This window comes from Dendrobates tinctorius, unplaced genomic scaffold (genome assembly GCF_039654945.1).
Source record: "Dendrobates tinctorius isolate UK_male_01 unplaced genomic scaffold, ASM3965494v1 ptg000075l, whole genome shotgun sequence".
In the NCBI taxonomy this organism is placed as follows: Eukaryota; Metazoa; Chordata; class Amphibia; order Anura; family Dendrobatidae; genus Dendrobates; species Dendrobates tinctorius.
Window position 1 is genome coordinate 1,487,303 of NW_027361743.1, and position 20,079 is coordinate 1,507,381.

The 20,079-nt window shown below is 44.8% G+C and overlaps 1 protein-coding gene across 2 annotated transcripts in view; it reads right to left on the minus strand.

The window, feature by feature from the left end:
- Window positions 1–20,079, minus strand: part of ARHGAP42 (Rho GTPase activating protein 42) — a 373,376-nt gene that overhangs the window by 62,546 nt on the left and 290,751 nt on the right. For both annotated transcript variants that reach the window (XM_073582941.1, XM_073582942.1), the window contains exons 8-12: window positions 19,408–19,537; window positions 12,085–12,185; window positions 6,379–6,488; window positions 3,866–3,944; window positions 3,212–3,251 (exon numbers count right to left, since the gene is read on the minus strand). In XM_073582941.1, coding sequence (XP_073439042.1) covers window positions 3,212–3,251; window positions 3,866–3,944; window positions 6,379–6,488; window positions 12,085–12,185; window positions 19,408–19,537 — 460 coding nt within the window. The remainder of the gene's footprint in view (window positions 1–3,211; window positions 3,252–3,865; window positions 3,945–6,378; window positions 6,489–12,084; window positions 12,186–19,407; window positions 19,538–20,079) is intronic.

Consider the following 20,079-nt stretch of genomic DNA (forward strand, 5'->3'; position numbering starts at 1 on the left):
TGTATCTGGCTGCATGTTACATTGTTTAAATTCGCCCTGCTGAAGGCGGTTTATCCAGTCACCCGTGACATCACATTATCACCAACCATACATTTTTTTCTGCTGAGTCATGGACCCAATGCAGACCTTTGCCCAAATGCTGCAGATCTTTACTAATGAGATTAGGGGACTGTGTGGTGAGTTGGTGCAGCAACTGCAGCTGTTGGTGGGCTTTGGGGGCTTGGTTTAGGAACAGGCTCAGCCAGAAGCCAAGATAGCCCTCCCTGACAGGTTTTCTGGAGGGAGAGATCAATTCTTGTTTACAGGCCTGCTGAAAAATTATACTTCAGGCTGCGCCCTCGTTCATCAGGGAGTGAAGAGCAAAGGGTGGGAATCATCATGTCCCTTCATACGGGGGATCCCCAGTCCTGGGCCTTCTCCCTGCCGGACGATTCACCATCATTAGAGTCCGTGGACGAGTTTTTTGCGGCTTTGGCGCTAGTGTATGGGGATCCTGATGGCGTCTCCCTGGCGGAATCCCGACTCCGTAGGTATAAACAGGGAGCCCGGGTTGCTGAGGAGTACTGCTCAGAGTTTAGGAGGTGGGCCACTGACACCCAGTGGAATGACCCTGCACTTAGGAGTCAATTTGTGCAGGGTCTGTCTCCAAAGTTGCAGGATACTCTGGTGCAGTACACCGCCCCCAGGTCGCTGGAGGCCGCCATTTCCCTTGCCATCTGGGTGGATAGACGCCTTAGGGAGAGACATACACAAAATGTGCCCCCTGTTGTCCTCGCTAGGGAGGAGGACCCACCAGTGCGGACTGAGGAACCCAGGCAGCCCGGTGTTGTTGATACAAAAAAGGGGTTGTCTGCGGCTCGCCGTGGTGCGGGGTATGCTTTTCTTGTGGGAAGCCGGGCCATTTCATGGGAGCCTGCCCAATGCGTGCCAAGTCTCCAGATGAACCCATGCAAGTAGGAGGAGCTAGTTTGTGTACAGAGCTGCCTACGGTTCAGGGAGTGGGGTCGGCATGTTTCTACTGCAGGCAGACTGGTCATGTCCTTAAGGCTTGCCCTACAAGCGCCAAATTATCTATGCCATCTCAGAAGCCGCATTCCCCTGGTCGCTTGGAGGGAGGCAACCAGGGAGTGTATATTTCCTCCATTTTGCCCTCCCAAGGTACTATGTCAGCGGAGGTGTTGGCTGGTGGGGTACCGGAGGTGATACCGGTGCTTGTGGACAGCGGAGCAGGAGTCAGTCTCGTGGATGCTCGCTTTGTCCAGACTGATAGCCTGAGGTGTAGGACGCTAGCCCAACCTATAAGCGTCCAGGCCATTAACTCTGTTCCACTGAGCCAGGGGAGCTTGACTCAAGTCGTAGAAAATATCCATCTGCGGATAGGACATCATGAGGAGTCCTTGGCATGCTACGTCTTGGAGGGAATGCCGATGTCTATCGTTTTATGCCTCCCTTTGCTGAAAAAACTCAACCCGGTTATAGATTGGAGGGCTAGGGAAGTAGTCAGCTGGGGGCAGTCGTGTGAGGGCTGCTGCCTAGGGGATACCGTCTCTGCCGTCTCTCTGCAACTGGCCCCTTCCTCTCCCGTGGGAGCAGCAGAAGTGCTGCAGGAGAGTAGGGGCAAGTCTCAACTCTCGCCATTAGCCAACCCTAGGAGGCGTAGATCTCGTGGTGGAAAGGGTTGGAGGGTGGTGAGCCCCTTGGTGAATTGCAGGGGTGTGAGTGTGGTGACACAGGGGGATGCCCTTGTTGTCAGTTCCAGTATGAGTTCACCGTATTGTGGCAAACTAATGTGTGGCAATAAACGTTCAGGTCCAGACCTGTGTGTGAACGAGCATGTATGGGTTGGCCACCAAAAAACATCCAGTGGAAGTGTGTTGCGGAGTCTTGCCAGCTCGAGTTACCCCCAAACATGCACATACACAACTCATCCCCCAGGTCAGCGCTTTGGAGAGGTGTGGTGCCTCCAGAACATACATTGCCAATACCAGCAGTGTTCATGAACCTGAAGTTCAAGTAGTGGTTGGGGTGAACTCTGGATCTGGGCGTCCCCTCTGTAGGTGGTTCCCTGATGAGGAGCGGTCTTGAGGGTCCAGAGGCCCCTCATTGAGGGAGGGTACTGTCACGATCCATGCTGGATTGTGACAGATAAAAGCACCTTTTCCTTTAAGCTGTTTGCTTAAAGTTAGTTTTGCCCCCGGTGGCCATTAGGGTCATTACACAGTGGTGTCTTTAGTTCTAGTTTTGCCCCCGGTGGTGGCTAGTATTATTACAGGGGAATCACTAGCCGGTGTGATTGCTCTGGCTTGCCTATAAAGGAGAGTCAGGTGGTCTCACTCACTATTGGTGATATTGGTCATTTCCAACCATCCTTGGTGGAGGAAGGGGCTAGAGAAGAGTTCCTTTCAGCTCAGTCTGAGTCCTGGTGTGGAAGGAGCTACAGTGACGAGTTCCTTGCAGCTCTGACAAAGCTTTGGTGAAGTAGCAGGTATTCAGGAGGAAAGCTGCACTCAGGTGCTGGACTCTGTTGCTGGAAGCAATAGCAACAGAGCAAAGCTAAGTGGTTTTTCCCTGTTTTGTAACTTTCCTTATGTGTGTTTTAGTGCAGTGGTTGGATTAGTTTCTGCACTGTCCAATTCATTAGAAAGAGATAGTTGCAGGGCGAGCTAGGCTTTGTAGGTATCCTGCTCATCGCCAGGTGCGGAACCTGCCTTGGGACCGTCAGGAGAGTAGAGACACTGACTCAGGGGAGTGCAGGAGGTCTCCACGTCCCCGTTCCCTATTGCAGGGCCCTGCATTGTATTGGTTTCCCTGGTGTTTCCCTTATCTCTGTAAATTCGCCCTGCTGGAGGCGGTGTATCCAGATACAAGTGTAATTATTGAAATTCGCCTGCTGGAGGCGGTGTATCCGACTGCACGTTACATTGTTTAAATTCGCCCTGCTGGAGGCGATGTATTCAGGGTCACGGGTGTCATAGAAATTGGCCCTGCTGGAGGTAGAGTATCCAGTCACCCGTGACATCACACTAAAGCTGCATTCACACACAAAGGTTACACTACGCCTGATGTCCCTGTACTGCTGCGGCCCATCTACTGTTCCCATCTACTGCAGTGGTATAAAGCTGACGCGGCTTTCGGCATGTGAACGCAGACTTATTATACTCCTTTCAAACAAGGTCACATAGTAAGTAAAACACATTGTACAAGCTCTTACTTTCCTCCTTTTTGCTGATGATCGCCGGAAGTGTGTAAATCTGAAATATAAAACAAAGTAATACGTTAAATATTGATTACATGTGATTTTATGTGACTTTTTTGCTCTAAAAGTTAAAGAAGAGCAAAAAAAAAAAAAAAAAGGTAATAAGTAATAAAAAAGAACATTTTTCATTATGGCATCAAAAAACAAACAAAAAAAAAAGCGCAAAGGATGAATTGGGGCCTCGGTCCTTTAATATATTGATATCACATAATTACACAAGCAATTATTGTTGCTTTCTGTTATTTTTATAGTTTATCTACATGTAATAGTTTTTCTTAGTTTTTAGACCAAAATCTTGTGTTGTGTTCACTATTAAAGACATTGGAGACTACTGGTCTAAAAATAAAAAATCCACCAAGATAAATATAAAATACATTTAAAAATAAATCAGCAGTACAGTTCTTGCTTCCTCAGGGGTTGTCACTCCTTGGGAAACCTGAATGGGAAGTTGGATGAGATCTATGGATGCCGCGGCGGAAGCAATATAGATTGAAGAGCAGCTTCAATAAGAACACATGCAACTAGGCTGAGGAATTTTAGGATGAAATCCTTTTTATTCCCGACAGATGTTGTTCACAAAGCAAAAAATTGCAATAAAATTGATCTTACTGGCTCTTTTCCATCCATTGCCTCCAACCATTGTTTTCTGTTCGCCTCAGATAATGCTTGAAGAGTTATGATGCCTTGTCTGGAAAAGAAAAGCATAAATCGATAGCTAGAGAGATGATGTAGATAAAAGTATTGGCAAAAATGTCTTATTCGTTGATTTCAGGTCTTAACTCCATTGTCTCCAGTGTATAATGTCTGGCCCCATTGCCCCCCAGTGTATAATGTCTGGCCCCATTGCCCCCTGGTGTATAATGTCTGGCCCCATTGCTCCCCGGTGTATAATGTCTGGCCCCATTGCCCCCCGGTGTATAATGTCTGGCCCCATTGCTCCCCGGGGTATAATGTCTGGCCCCATTGCCTCCCGGTGTATAATGTCTGGCCCCATTGCCCCCCAGTGTATAATGTCTGGCCCCATTGCCCCCCGGTGTATAATGTCTGGCCCTATTCCTCCCCAGTGTATAATGTCTGGCCCCATTGCCCCTCGGTGTATAATGTCTGGCCCCATTGCCCCAGTGTATAATGTCTGGCCCCATTGCCCCCGGTGTATAATGTCTGGCCCCATTGCTCCCCGGGGTATAATGTCTGGCCCCATTGCCTCCCGGTGTATAATGTCTGGCCCCATTGCCCCCCAGTGTATAATGTCTGGCCCCATTGCCCCCCGGTGTATAATGTCTGGCCCTATTGCTCCCCAGTGTATAATGTCTGGCCCCATTGCCCCTCGGTGTATAATGTCTGGCCCCATTGCCCCAGTGTATAATGTCTGGCCCCATTGCCCCCCGGTGTATAATGTCTGGCCCCATTGCCCCCGGTGTATAATGTCTGGCCCCATTGCCTCCCGGTGTATAATGTCTGGCCCCATTGCCCCCCAGTGTATAATGTCTGGCCCCATTGCCCCCCGGTGTATAATGTCTGGCCCTATTGCTCCCCAGTGTATAATGTCTGGCCCCATTGCCCCTCGGTGTATAATGTCTGGCCCCATTGCCCCAGTGTATAATGTCTGGCCCCATTGCCCCCGGTGTATAATGTCTGGCCCCATTGCTCCCTGGGGTATAATGTCTGGCCCCATTGCCTCCCGGTGTATAATGTCTGGCCCCATTGCCCCCCAGTGTATAATGTCTGGCCCCATTGCCCCCCGGTGTATAATGTCTGGCCCTATTGCTCCCCAGTGTATAATGTCTGGCCCCATTGCCCCTCGGTGTATAATGTCTGGCCCCATTGCCCCAGTGTATAATGTCTGGCCCCATTGCCCCCGGTGTATAATGTCTGGCCCCATTGCCCCCGGTGTATAATGTCTGGCCCCATTGCTCCCCGGTGTATAATGTCTGGCCTTTTGCCCACCGATGTATAATGTCTGGCCCCATTGTCCCCCGTATATAATGTCTGGCCCTATTGCCCCAGTATATAACACCCAGCCGCATGGCCTCCGGTGTATAATGTCTGGTCTCATTGCTCCCAGTGTGTAACAGCTGGTTCCTTTGTGCCCAGTGTATAACATCCGGCCCCATTGTTCCCAGTGTACAACATCCAGCCCCATTGTCCTCACGGTATAAAATGCGGCCCCTTTGTCCAAAGTGTATATCGTCCAGCCCCAATGTACAATATCCGGCTCCATTAATCCCAGTATATAACATTCTGCCCCATTGACCCTGGTGCATAACATCTGGCCCCAATGTCCCCAATGTATAACACCCGGACCCACTTTCCCATAACATTTGTCCTCATTGTCCCTCGTGTGTAATATCCGGCTCCTCAACCGCAGTGTATAACCTCCAGCCCCCCGCAATACCATTTGCCTTTACTAACATTTGATAGAACAGCTACGGCTGGTGGTGCAGAGCTCACTGGTACCAACACGGTCCTGTAATAGAAGCCACCAGGGTAGCAAGTCCTTAAATGACATTTTTTCCTCCTAAATCTTCCTCCATCACCTGTGTGTGATAATATTGAGAAGTGGAAAGAACTGCAGCAACTCAACCATGAAATGAAGACCCCATAACATTACAGAGCGGGGGACCGAGTGCTGAGGAGCAGAGGGCAGAAAAGTCACCAATGCTCTGCTGACCCCATAACTGCAAAGTCCAGACCTCCTCTAGTATAACATCAGCATAAACAATGCGCTCCCGCTAGATGCTTCAAGGCCGAGAAGTTGCATGCAGCCGTACATCACGAAGCACAATGCCGAGTGTCAGATGAAGTGGTGTAAAGCCGTCATCACTGGATTCTGGAGGAAATTTAATCTATCTGCAGGTTATGGTTACCCCATCTGAGAGCAGAATGATGTAGGTGCAGAGACCCTGATTCAAGTGGCCCGGCAGCCACATGGACTATATGCTTCGGACTGAGAAGACTCCATATTTTCAACAGTCGTCATATTTGTAAGGCAGTTTTCAATCTATTTCTACTGAATTATGAAGAAACCAGAATGTCCATTACAGACATTCAAACATTTTACCAAAAATAGTTAAAAAACAAAAAGTTGACAATTCTATCAGTTACTGAAGCCAATGACTGACCTTTCTATGACTTCTATGTCGAAGCAGAAGCGCTTGTCTATAGAGTCGGTTTTGCGTCTGATGCACATTTTCAGCTTAAACATTTCTGGGGTGCTGGAGATCAACCCGTTCTGAAGAAGGGGGGAAAAGAAAAATGATGTGATGTACCCACATTACAGTTTCTTCATTAGGAACAGTTCACAACTCCACAAAATCTACATGTACTAAACCATAGAACCTACAGTACAACTACGATTGGTCAAAGAATTTAATCTAAAGAGAACATTTATGACTAGAGTTGAGCATTCCGATACTGCAAATATCGGGTATTCGCTGTATCGGAATTCCGATACCCAGTACTGATATTTTTTTCAATATCGGATACCGGAATCGGAAGTCCCCATAATGCAATGAGCCACTGTTGTGGCTGTGACCGGCTGCTGAAATGATGTCATCATGATGCGCGGTCTGTGCGCATCATGATGCGGGGTCTGTACGGGCCTGCCTGCCGGGGGCCTGTGCTGGCTGTCGGGGGCCTGTACGGGCCTCTCGGGGGTCTATGCGGGCCTGCCGGGGCCTGTACGGGCCTGCCGGGGGCCTGTGCCGGCTGTCGGGGGCCTGTACGGGCCTCTCGGGGGTCTATGCGGGCCTGCCGGGGCTCTGTGCGGGCCTGCCGGGGCTCTGTGTGGGCTGCCGGGGCTCTGTGCAGGATCGTCTGATGGGACTACGAGTCCCATCGGGCGATGCCTGCTACAATGACAGTGATTGACACATTAGCCAATGATGGGACAGTAGTAGTCCCATCATCCGGCTAATGTGTTGAATGTAAAAAAAAAAAAACATACATACTACATACATACAAAATACATACTTCATATATGCTACATTCATACAACATACATACTACATACATACTACATATATTCTACATTCTTACAACATACATACTACATACATACTTCATATATACTACATTCATACAAAATACATACTTCATATATGCTACATTCATACAACATACATACTACATACATACTACATATATACTACATTCTTACAACATACATACTACATACATACTTCATATATACTACATTCATACAACATACATACTACATACATACTACATTCATACAACATACATACTTCATATATACTACATACATACAACATACATATTACATTCATGCAACATACATACTACATACATACTTCATATATGCTACATTCATACAACATACATACTACATACATACTACATATATACTACATTCTTACAACATACATACTACATACATACTACATACATACTTCATATATACTACATTCATACAACATACGTACTACATACATACTACATATATACTACATTCATACAACATACATACATACTACATATATACTACATTCATACAACATACATACATACTACATTCATACAACATACATACATACTACATACATACTTCATATATACTACATTCATACAACATATAAATACTACATGCATACTACATACATATTACATTCATACAACATACATACTACATACATACTTCATATCTACTACATTCATACAACATACATACTACATACATACTTCATATATACTACATTCATACAACATACATACATGCTACATATATACTACATTCATACATGCTACATACATACTACATACAATACATTCATACAATACATACATATAGACATACAGTACATATAACAGAGTACATACTCACCATCACTTGTCACTTTGATCCCCGAAGCCAGTGTCATCTGTGGAAAAATATGAAAATAACAAACAAGCAATATACTCCCTGATCCGCAGAAATCCACGAGTGTCCCATGACGATCTCCCATGCAGAAGAGCAGCATCAGCTGATGCCACCGCTCTCTGCGGGCTCCAGGAATACAATGACGGGAGGTAGGTATCCTTCCGCACTGTATTCCTCCACCACTGTAAAAAAAAAATAGTCCCTAGTCTCACTTTTGGCATTGCTGTGTGAGAAAGTTCCCACGCAGCATTTGCCATAAAGTGAGACTAGGGACTATTTTTTTACAGTGGCGGAGGAGTCCCATAGAGAGCGGTCGCATCAGCTGTTCTCTATGGGAGATCGTCGTGGGACACTGTGGATTTCTGCGGATCAGGGAGTATATCGCTTGTTTGTTTTTTTCATATTTTTCCACAGATGACATTGGCTTCGGGGAACAAAGTGACAAGTTATGGTGAGTATGTACTCTATGTTATATGTACTGTATGTCTATATGTATGTATTCTATGAATGTATGAATGTATTGTATGTAGTATGTAGGTAGTATGTATGTCTGGTGTATGAATGTAGTACGTATGTAGTATGTATGTTGTATGTCTGTAGCATGTTGTATGTATGTTGTATGCATGTAGTATGTATATAGTATGTATGCATGTTGTATGAATGTAGTATATATGTAGTATGTATGTTGAATGCATGCATGTATTGTATGTATGTATGTAGTATGTACTATGTATGTATGTATGAATGTAGTATATATGTAGTATGTATGTATGTTGTATGAATGTAGTATATATGAAGTATGTATGTAGTATGCATGTTGTATGAATGTAGTATATATGAAGTATGTATGTTGTATGTCTGTAGCATGTTGTATGTATGTTGTATGTATGTAGTATGTATGAATGTAGTATATATGAAGTATGTATGTAGTATGTATGTTGTATGAATGTAGTATATATGTAGTATGTATGTTGTATGAATGTAGTATATATGTAGTATGTATGTATGTTGTATGAATGTAGTATATATGAAGTATGTATGTAGTATGTATGTATGTTGTATGAATGTAGTATATATGAAGTATGTATGTAGTATGTATGTATGTTGTATGAATGTAGTATATATGTAGTAAGTATGTAGTATGTATGTTTTTTTCATTGGCTAATGTGTCAATCACTGTCATTGTAGCAGCCATTGCCCAATGGGACTTGTAGTCCCATCAGACAATGCCTGCACACACACAAGACCCCCAGCAGGCCCGTACAGACCCCCGGCAGCCGGCACAGGCCCCCGGCAGGCCTACAGGCCCCCGGGAGGCCCGTACAGACCCCCGACAGCCGGCACAGGCCCCTGCAGGCCCGTACAGACCCCCCGGTAGCCGGCACAGGCCCCCGGCAGGCCCGTACAGACCCCCGACAGCCAGCACAGGCCCCCGGCAGGCCCGTACAGACCCCCGACAGCCAGCACAAGCCCCCGGCAGGCCTGTACAGACCCCCGACAGCCGGCACAGGCCCCCGGCAGGCCCGCACAGACCCCCGATAACCGGCACAGGCCCCCGGCAGGCCCGTACAGAAACCGCCCGCACATACAGACAGGCACAGTGTCCGCCCACGCACCGCCCACACTCTTCTCCCCTCCCGAAATAGATGTACAAGGAAAGAAAGGGTTTTATTTAATTCCAATATTTCTGTCCCATTGACTTGTATGGGACTTCCGGTATCAGAATCGGCGATACCGATACATTTTGGGGTATCGGTCCGATCCAATCCGATCCAATACTTCTCAGTATCGGATGGTATCGCTCAACACTATTTATGACACATTTCCTAGAAGGGTCACCTGTATCTCAAATTTCAAAATGGCCACCATCACATCTCCCACTTGGATGTCACCCCAATATGCCGAGTATTACAGGGATATGACTGCTATCAGGGTGTCTTTCTTTCCTGGTCTCCACATATTGAGTGACACAAGATGATCACATTTGGAGAAAAAAACAACAACACATCACCGGGTCTTGACGTCTGCCGTCCTATAGTTGTTTTGTATGAGGCATCTACATCACAAGATAATTAAAGATGTTCTCTGCGCATATATGTGGAAAAATCTAAAATGGACTGTCCTGTACGTATTGGTATTGAGCAGACATGACTAATTAGTGGAAGATTAGCCTATACCCCAAAAAGCTTAGAAAGCGGAGCCATTACTCTTGGTAAGGTGGAGTGGTTCATTTGATTGTTTTCTGAAAACAGTCCCACTTCCCAACCATCTCTGATGTTATTTCTGACCATTGTTCTAGGAGTTGTCCAGTTTGGCTTTCCCACTGTGGACAATGGGGTGAAAGAGGTCCGATCCCTCTGTCCAACCATTTATATTGTCTGTATCACACAACTGCTCTATATGGAGCAGACCTCGTTGTTCTGTACCACAAGACCCAACTTGGAGTGAGCAGATCGCTTCGTGAAGGCCCAAGTCCATGGTCCAGACCAGTGGCCTCTGGCCATGGAAAGGCGCTGCACGAATTTCCTTACCCTACTGGATCCCAGGTTAGCTTTTGATTAGCCAGGCTGGTGAGATGCCACCTGTGCACCAAACATATGACGGCACGCCAAATTGGTGAATCAAAGGCCGCACCGGGGAACTGGAAAGCTCAGGAAATTCGAGCATCTCCTATAATCAGCCACAGAGCACTGACCTGAACTATGGACCGGGGTTGCGAGAAGCAATTTTCTCATCTCTAGACCCAACAATGAAGCTAGCCATAGGTAAGAGATTTTTGTCAGCTAATCACCACATTCAATGTGACAAAGAAGGGAATGCATTACCTGTCTTTCCTGAAAAAGGCACCATTGGCACCAACGGCCAGTCATGGGTATCCTCATTCACACTTGATGCGCTAATCTACTAAAGGGTTCTCATCTAAATATTTTTATAATAAAAATAGGTCACCAAACCACAAAACTTCACACAAGGCAAAAATAAAATTGAAAATCTTTATTGCAACAGTTAATAAAATGTAAAACAGCTAGGAAGATACCACAGGAAAAGAAAGTGGGTAACCCAGGGGTTGACCAAAATCACTAAATAGAATAAATAATAGTCACATTATTTATTGCTATTGTATACTTATTTAATCTTGGCACATTTATGCCTTTTAATGTATATTATGAGAATTAGGTGGCTCACTATGATTGCAACATGCATTAATTATAATGTATTTCTATGGCATATATGACAAAAAATTGATAGTTTTCTTCATTTTTGTACATACTGTAGTTACATAGAACCAACATTGGTTTTTCATTTTTATGTGCATGCTATATATATGTATGACCATTGACACATTTGTGATTTTGGTCAACCCCTGGGTTACCCACTTTCTTTTCCTGTACCTGTGGTATCTTCCTAGCTGTTTTACATTTTATTAACTGTTGCAATAAAGATTTTCAATTTTATTTTTGCCTTGTGTGAAGTTTTGTGGTTTGGGGACGTATCTATGTTCCCTTCATGGCATTATTTTAGGGATATATTTAGGTGTTGTTATATTAAAAATAGGCCTATGGGGAGTCAGAAAAAAGAAAATAATAGATATTTATCACTCTTCCGCACTTCTGCTTGTGTCCACAGATGGTCCTCTTGCTTCCTCTTCCGGTGCTGGACGTCATGTGACAGCTGCAGCCAATCGGTGGCCACTGATCGTCTGCAGCCTTGACGTTCCGTCCAAGCCAGTAGAGCCAGTTCAGTTCTCACCATAAAAATAGTACACCTGCCTGCTAGTTCCTACTCTGAGGGAAGGGAGACTTATCTATCATGTCCACATGCCCTCATAGTGTACACTTGGTCTAATTGAGATGACCATTTTACCCATTTTTTTTTTTTTTTTTACAAAATAATAAAAATTCCTGAAGAATACTTCCAGGGAGCCATTAAAAACAGCCATAACACTCACCACTTTTCCACCAGACTTTGTTTCGGAAACGCTCATCGTAAAGGTTTTACTGCTTTTGTCGTAAGTACAGTAATGCCGTGTCCATGTAAACCCGAGGGGCCCTTAATATAGAGAGAAAAAAAAGTTTGACATAATAAACAGTTAAAAAAAAAATGGATTCATTTTCTTAGAAACAGCACCACTCTTGTGTAGAGGCTATGTCTGGAATTGCAGTTTAGCCTTCTACGAATTTCTTAATCTAACCTACAATACCGGACACCACCAATGTACAATAGTGGCGCTATCTGTATAAAAAAAAACGGACCCTTTCTGCTGTATTATCATGTCTTATGTCACGCCGCTAAAATATATATATTTTTTTGGTCTTTGCTGCAAACAAAACACAAACTTTTCGGGATTGCATCTGTATAGAAAAACCTGCGAAAGTAAAAATCTTAAACCAGAACGTTTCAGCTATGAAGAATAAATCGGGTCTTGGAGAACCTTTAACCTTTCACTAACATTCAGCTCGACAAACATCCTCAGTGCCAAAACCCCCCGCCATAATGATCTGTACGCTTAATTATAGATATATACGGGATGGGAAGTCACAGCAGCTTTGGCCCCGATTCCATGCACACCGGTAGGACAATCCATGTGGAATACAACAGCTGCGTCCCCCATTGGGGCTCATTAACTGGAAAAGCCGTTGGATTAGAGACGGTTTGCAGGTTACAGGTGTCCAGGAACATATTGATTCCAGAGCAACACAAATCACATCCTGTATGTGCAGATCATAAGTATCCTTCATAGACCGCCACGGGAAAAAATAAGCCGTAATCTAACCCAGAAGAGACGCGTCGAAAGGTTAACTCAATGGTAACGTGTGCAAACATCGCAGTCAGTCACAAACAATGCAGCGTGGCACGGTAACAATCACTACATAATAGCGGATTACGGACCATTCCGCATTACCGGATAACACCGGGGGAACAGAAAACCTCTGCAACCCATTATCCTACTGCTCCGAAGCTTCTACAATAAAGAATAGTCTTTTGTTTTTTGTCTTTTTTAACTTCTGAAAATGTCTATAAATGAAAAAAAAAATATTGTGTCTTCATGGTAACATCAATCCCTCTGTAGTCTGATACAGCAGTATACTCTCTTTGAGCTGTCCTCTACTTTTTGTTAACCAAAGAATGTAAGTTACAAAGTAAAAAAAATTCTGGTATATAGTTATCTTTGGGAGCTGAGTTGCATACAAAAAAATGATTCAGGAGGACTTTATTTCTCATTTCAGATGCACTGGAGCAATAAAGATGGGCAGCAAATGGGTACACAGTGTACCATGTGACGCACATAAGCTCTGCATGGTCACAGATTCCATTCTTGAGAATGACACTCCAATGCACAGGAAAGGAGAGACGGCAGTGCATGTGTAGGAATGGAGTGATGGCAGCACATGCACAGGAAAGGAGAGATGGCAGCGCATGCACAGGAAAGGAGAGATGGCAGCGCATGCACAGGAAAGGAGAGATGGCAGCGCATGCACAGGAAAGGAAAGACGGCAGCGCATGCACAGGAAAGGAGAGATGACAGTGCATGCACAGGAAAGGAGAGACAGCAGCGCATGCAAAAGAAAGGAGAGACGGCAGCGCATGCACTGGAAAGGTGAGATGTAAGCACATGCACAGGAAAGGAGAGATGGCAGTGCATGCACAGGAAAGGAGAGATGGCAGCGCATGCAAAAGAAAGGAGAGATGGCAACGCATGCAGAAGAAAGGAGAGATGGCAGCACATGCACAGGAAAGGGGAAATGACACTGCATGCACAGGAAAGGAGAGACAGCAGCGCATGCACAGGAAAGGAGAGACAGCAGCGCATGCACAGGAAAGGAGAGACAGCAGCGCATGCACAGGAAAGGGGAGATGGCAGTGGATGCACAGGAAAGGAGAGATGGCAGCACTTGCACAGGAAAGGAGAGATGGCATCGTTTGCACAGGAAAGGAGAGTTGGCAGCACATGCACAGGAAAGGAGAGATGGAAGCACATGCACAGGAAAGGAGAGATGGCAGAGCATGACCAAGAAAGGAGAGATGGCAGCACATGCACAGGAAAGGAGAGATGGCAGGCCATGCACAGAATTTTGTTTAATTTCTCTGGGTATTCTAAACAGTAACAAGCAAGTGTGCTCAGCGATTTTCAGAGGTCACATAGAAATAGATTAAGGGAGTCGCACATGAGACAGTGGCTCACATTGGGGTGCAGCTCCAGTAGTAGAACCCACATCATACATTTATGATTCAACGCAACCATGTTTGACATGACCACTTGAGCTTCACCCAACCAGAAGAGTTGACCATCAGGGGGGCTAGTAAAGAAAGACTCGTACTAGTATAATAGCTGGATGGCTGCTTTTTAAAAGGCGCTATCTAATTGCGAAAACCCCTTTAAAGGCCGCAAGTCATACTCACAGGACTACCATGGGACATTGCCTGGTTATGATGGTATTGGCCATAAAGCTATGGAATAAAGAGCAGGAGCGACATCCACAGCTATCAGACAAACGTCCCAGTGAGGATGACAGATGTGTGATATTTCCTTCAGAGAAGACTTATCTGGTAATAATAGAAATGTCACATCTCACGATGCGAGATCTCAACCTTCTACAAGGTATGACAGCTCAGAGCGGAAGCACGAAGCTGACAGTCATTTCTTCTGGAAATTATATAAACCCTTTTTGTTTTACACCACTTGACAACCTTCTGTTATGATTGCATGAAAAAGAAATCAGCTGTGAAAAGTATCTCTGAAACGTGATTTTTTTTATGGCTGTTATATAATGAACATCTTGTATCAATGTTAGCCAGGTCTATGAATCAGCAACAGCATGTTATAGGGATGGCTCCACCAGAAAGCGATTGATGCAAATGCACTGACAACAGGGAAGTCCAAATATGCTAGGTTGGCCTTAATCAAAGCTTAATATTTTAGAACTCCCCAATAGTTACAGCAGGTCCTCTCCTTTCCTCTACAATTAGAAAAATCATTTCCTCCCATTCAGCTTCACACTTCTTCATTAGGCACATCAGGATTAACTTCCAACTTCCCAGTAGTGATGCAATCTCCCTCACATGCTCCCCAATAGTCACTGCAGAACCAACTCTGTTCCCCAGTAGTCACAACTGATCATTTCTCTTCACCACCAGTTACAGTAGACCCGGTTATTTTCCCATCAGTCTCAGCAAGGCCCGTCCACTTCTCTAGTGTCATAGCAAACCCCTTCAATTGCCCCATAGTCACTGCGCTCACTTCCACGTTCCCAATAATCACCACAAACATCTTAACTAATCTATGTAGTAGTAATAACAGACCCCTCTGCTCCAATAATCACAACTGATCCCCACTCTTCCCCAGATGTTGCAGCAGGACTCCTCCACTTCCCTAATAAGTACAGCAAACCCTTTCACTTGTCCTAATGTTACAGCAGACCCCATAATTTACCCTTCAGTCACAGCAGGAATCCTCCACATCCCTATTACAGTCACAACTGATCTCCTCTCTTCCCCAGTAGTCACAACTGATCTCCCCTCTTCCCCAGTAGTCACAACTGATCTCCTCTCTTCCCCAGTAGTCACAACTGATCTCCTCTCTTCCCCAGTAGTCACAACTAATCTCCTCTCTTCCCCAGTAGTCACAACTGATCTCCTCTCTTCCCCAGTAGTCACAACTGATCTCCTCTCCTCCCCAGTAGTCACAACTGATCTCCTCTCTTCCCCAGTAGTCACAACTGATCTCCTCTCCTCCCCAGTAGTCACAACTGATCTCCTCTCTTCCCCAGTAGTCACAACTGATCTCCCCTCTTCCCCAGTAGTCACAACTGATCTTCCCTCTTCCCCAGTAGTCACAACTGATCTCCTCTCCTCCCCAGTAGTCACAACTGATCTCCTCTCTTCCCCAGTAGTCACAACTGATCTCCCCTCTTCCCCAGTAGTCACAACTGATCTTCCCTCTTCCCCAGTAGTCACAACTGATCTCCTCTCTTCCCCAGTAGTCACAACTGATCTCCTCTCTTCCCCAGTAGTCACAACTGATCTCCCCTCTTCCCCAGTAGTCACAACTGATCTCCTCTCTTCCCCAGTAGTCACAACTGATCTCCTCTCTTCCCCAGTAGTCACAACTAATCTCCTCTCTTCCCCAGTAGTCACAACTGATCTCCTCTCTTCCCCAGTAGTCACAACTGATCTCCTCTCTTCCCCAGTAGTCACAACTGATCTCCTCTCCTCCCCAGTAGTCACAACTGATCTCCCCTCTTCCCCAGTAGTCACAACTGATCTCCTCTCTTCCCCAGTAGTCACAACTGATCTCCTCTCTTCCCCAGTAGTCACAACTGATCTCCTCTCTTCCCCAGTAGTCACAACTGATCTCCTCTCTTCCCCAGTAGTCACAACTGATCTCCTCTCTTCCCCAGTAGTCACAACTGATCTCCTCTCTTCCCCAGTAGTCACAACTGATCTCCCCTCTTCCCCAGTAGTCACAACTGATCTCCCCTCTTCCCCAGTAGTCACAACTGATCTCCTCTCTTCCCCAGTAGTCACAACTGATCTCCTCTCTTCCCCAGTAGTCACAACTAATCTCCTCTCTTCCCCAGTAGTCACAACTGATCTCCTCTCTTCCCCAGTAGTCACAACTGATCTCCTCTCTTCCCCAGTAGTCACAACTGACCTCCTCTCCTCCCCAGTAGTCACAACTGATCTCCCCTCTTCCCCAGTAGTCACAACTGATCTTCCCTCTTCCCCAGTAGTCACAACTGATCTCCTCTCTTCCCCAGTAGTCACAGCTGACACTTACTCATGGCAGCAACCCTTCACTTCTTCAAAAATCCCACCAAACCATATCACTTGCCCAATAGTCCTAGAAGTCCTTTCCATTTCACCAATCATCAGAACAACCTCTGATTCCTTGTTACGTACAGAAGCCATGTAAATTGTCACTGCTGCCCCCAATCAAAGTAGGTCTCCCAAGGACCCCCACCCTTTTCTCAACAGTCACATCAAGATTAGCTATTGATGACTGACCAGCACCCACAATGCATTTAGTGTTATACTGAAGCATCCGGCCAACTACTACGTGAAGTGCAGGTCAAAACAGACGGGGGCTATGTTTTGTATGTGACATTAGTAACAAAATTCTACATAAAGAGGCCCTGTCGCTAGTTAAAAAGTGTCCAGCTTCCCTGAGTAGTCCGTCATTTTTTTCTTACCTGTCATACGGTTCCAGACATTTGGTCCTTTTTTTGGTCTTTACGGGGGGCAGTGCTCACAGGGTAATTAGGCTACTCTGCATTAGGACACGCCCCAGAGGAGCTGGTGAACCACATCCTCTTAGTAAAGACCATAAAAATTAGGACTAAATTAATAAAGGCCCATATCTCTGGAACCATTTGAGGGATTTAAAAAAAAATAATAAAAAATATGGAATTCCCAGGGGTGCTGGACACTTTTTAGCTAGAGGCAGGTCCTCCTTAGAGGAGCTGCTGGAATAAAGTTTAAAGCAAAACCTCCTCACCTTTTGAGCTGGTGACAGGTCCTCTTTAACGACAGGATCGATCTGTAACAAGCCCTTCTATTTACATAAGGCAGAACTATGATGTCTACAGATCCTATAACCACTGGGGCAGGGCAGCTGCGTGCAAGAAAAGCAGCTGCTAAGTGTAATTCCCTTTATATCCTCTGGCTTTCAGGTTCTGGTTCACAACATTTACATCGGATAAAGATTAATATTTAATTGAAATAATGTTACAACTGTTTCACGGAGAGGCTCCGAATCCAGCAATGCGTGCAGTCACAAACATGGTGTAAGATAATAGCCGAGGCGAGGAACATAGTAATTGCATTGCTTGTAAATGTAAATGAGATCTGCAAAAAAAGAAATGCGGTAAAGGCTGATATTGTGAAATCCCCCGAGCCTACTAAATATATTGGGCAAGAGTAAAAGCTACTCCGAAAACTTTTTGAAAAGTGTAAGCTACTTAGCAGATGAGGGGAGTTGAGGGCCAAGCATAGAAGAAAAATTAATGTAAAAGTGGTATTCCATCTCTAAGGTCGTAACTCAATATGTAGTGGCTGTAATATTAATAATATTAGCAAATACCTACAATTACAAATGTAGTATAGTTCTTCTGATAAGTTATGTCGCTTGCCTCATGTCCAGGGCATTGCAGTAGCCTAAGTATCCATGGTTACAGCCAGTCATACAGTAAAAGTTAGTTCGTTGCTGTAACCATGGATACCTAAGCTCCTGCAATGCCCTGCACATGGGGTAAGCGACATAGCTTATCAGAATTATCAGAAGAACTATACTACATTTGTAATTGGAGGTATTTACTAATATTATTATTACCATGCACATGGGATAAGTGACATATAAAATTTAACATGTAATAGTCATGTAATTTTTTTTCCCATAAATCAATAGTACATGTGAAAACAAGAAACTTTGCAATATATCAGAAAAATCTGCTTCTTTCTCCTCTTCGATTATCATTCACTATCAAAATTCTCAATTCACTGGTTAAATCTGTATGAGTGAATACAGATTACGGAGATAAGAGAGGACAGTTGGTGTTCATAAAGCTCAATGGAGAATTGTAACTGTTGTTTTGTTAGAATGTCTGTTTGTCTATAACTCCTCCCTTTCCTCATAGAATTTTAAAAGCACCAATTGTCACTTACTATCTCAGTAATGGGAAAATCTGTCTTCACTGAATACAGATTTTACTATAACTTGAGAGTGAAAGATCAGTCCAGAAGGAGAAAGAAGCGGATTTCTCTTGTATAGAATAAATCTGTAAGTTCTCCTAAACGGTGGTTGACAGAAGCCAAACCATTGATTACCCCTTTCATATAGGGGTCATAACGGCTCCCAAACCAATGGGTAAGAGTGGGACCCAAAGCGATTGATTTCATCAGAGGACTCGTCTGCCGGCATACGGTTATGGCAGGCTCTGTATCGGACACAGCTTGGTGCATATGCTGTTCATGGAGGGTTCCTATACCAAGAACAGTGTTCTAGGATCCGACATTGGTACGTGTTAACAAGACAATGTGCAATCCAGACCGACGCAGCAGGGGTAAAAAGGATTGACACAATGGGGCGTAGAGGAACGCATTACAACTTCACAAGGATGATAATTATTCTGGAAGTTCACAGGTCAACTCCTCGGGGGACGGCACACTTTCTCCAATATCAAACAGAATTAGAGCACAATTCTACCAGCACAGAACACACAAACGGTGAGAGACAAGAGACATAAAATAAGAAAAGAAACATAAGACGACGTACTCTTCTCCTGGACGTATAAATATCCCTCCATGGTCCACTGGCTGGGTGGTCTATAGTCCTGGTCTGCAGACTTCATCCTCTGCATTAAGCGGTCCATCTCCTGCCGGGTGCTCTCAAAGTTATTCCGGGTCTGTAAAAAGAAATGATGTACGGTCAGCTTCCTCCTACATTATACTACATGGAGGGCTATGGGGAGTGCATTATCCCCATATGAATGACTATGGGGTGTGCATAATACTATATGGATGACTATGGGCTGTGCATTATACTATATGGAGGACTTTGGGGGGTGTGATACTCTATGGAGGACTATGGGGGTCCCTTAGTTTCTACTGCCTGCAGGTTGTTTTGCCAGTTCTGACTTGTTTTTGCTTTTCTGGGTCACCTTAGTGCAGCAGTTTCTCTGTACCCATTCACCACTTTTTATTATTTGTATTTTTTTATTTTTGGTGCTAATAAACATTATCAAATTTCACTTTGTGGGTGTAGCACTTCTATTTTTGTATTTTTTTTTTAAATGCCCTTTACTTCCTGGCCAAAATTATAGGAATGCATTTATAAATACCGGTAGCACAGACAGAAGTAAACATCAGCAATCGCCCAACAAACAAGAAAAATGCGGCCTTTCGTTTTTGCTGGAAGAAAAAAAAAATGTTCTCAACAGCACACCGC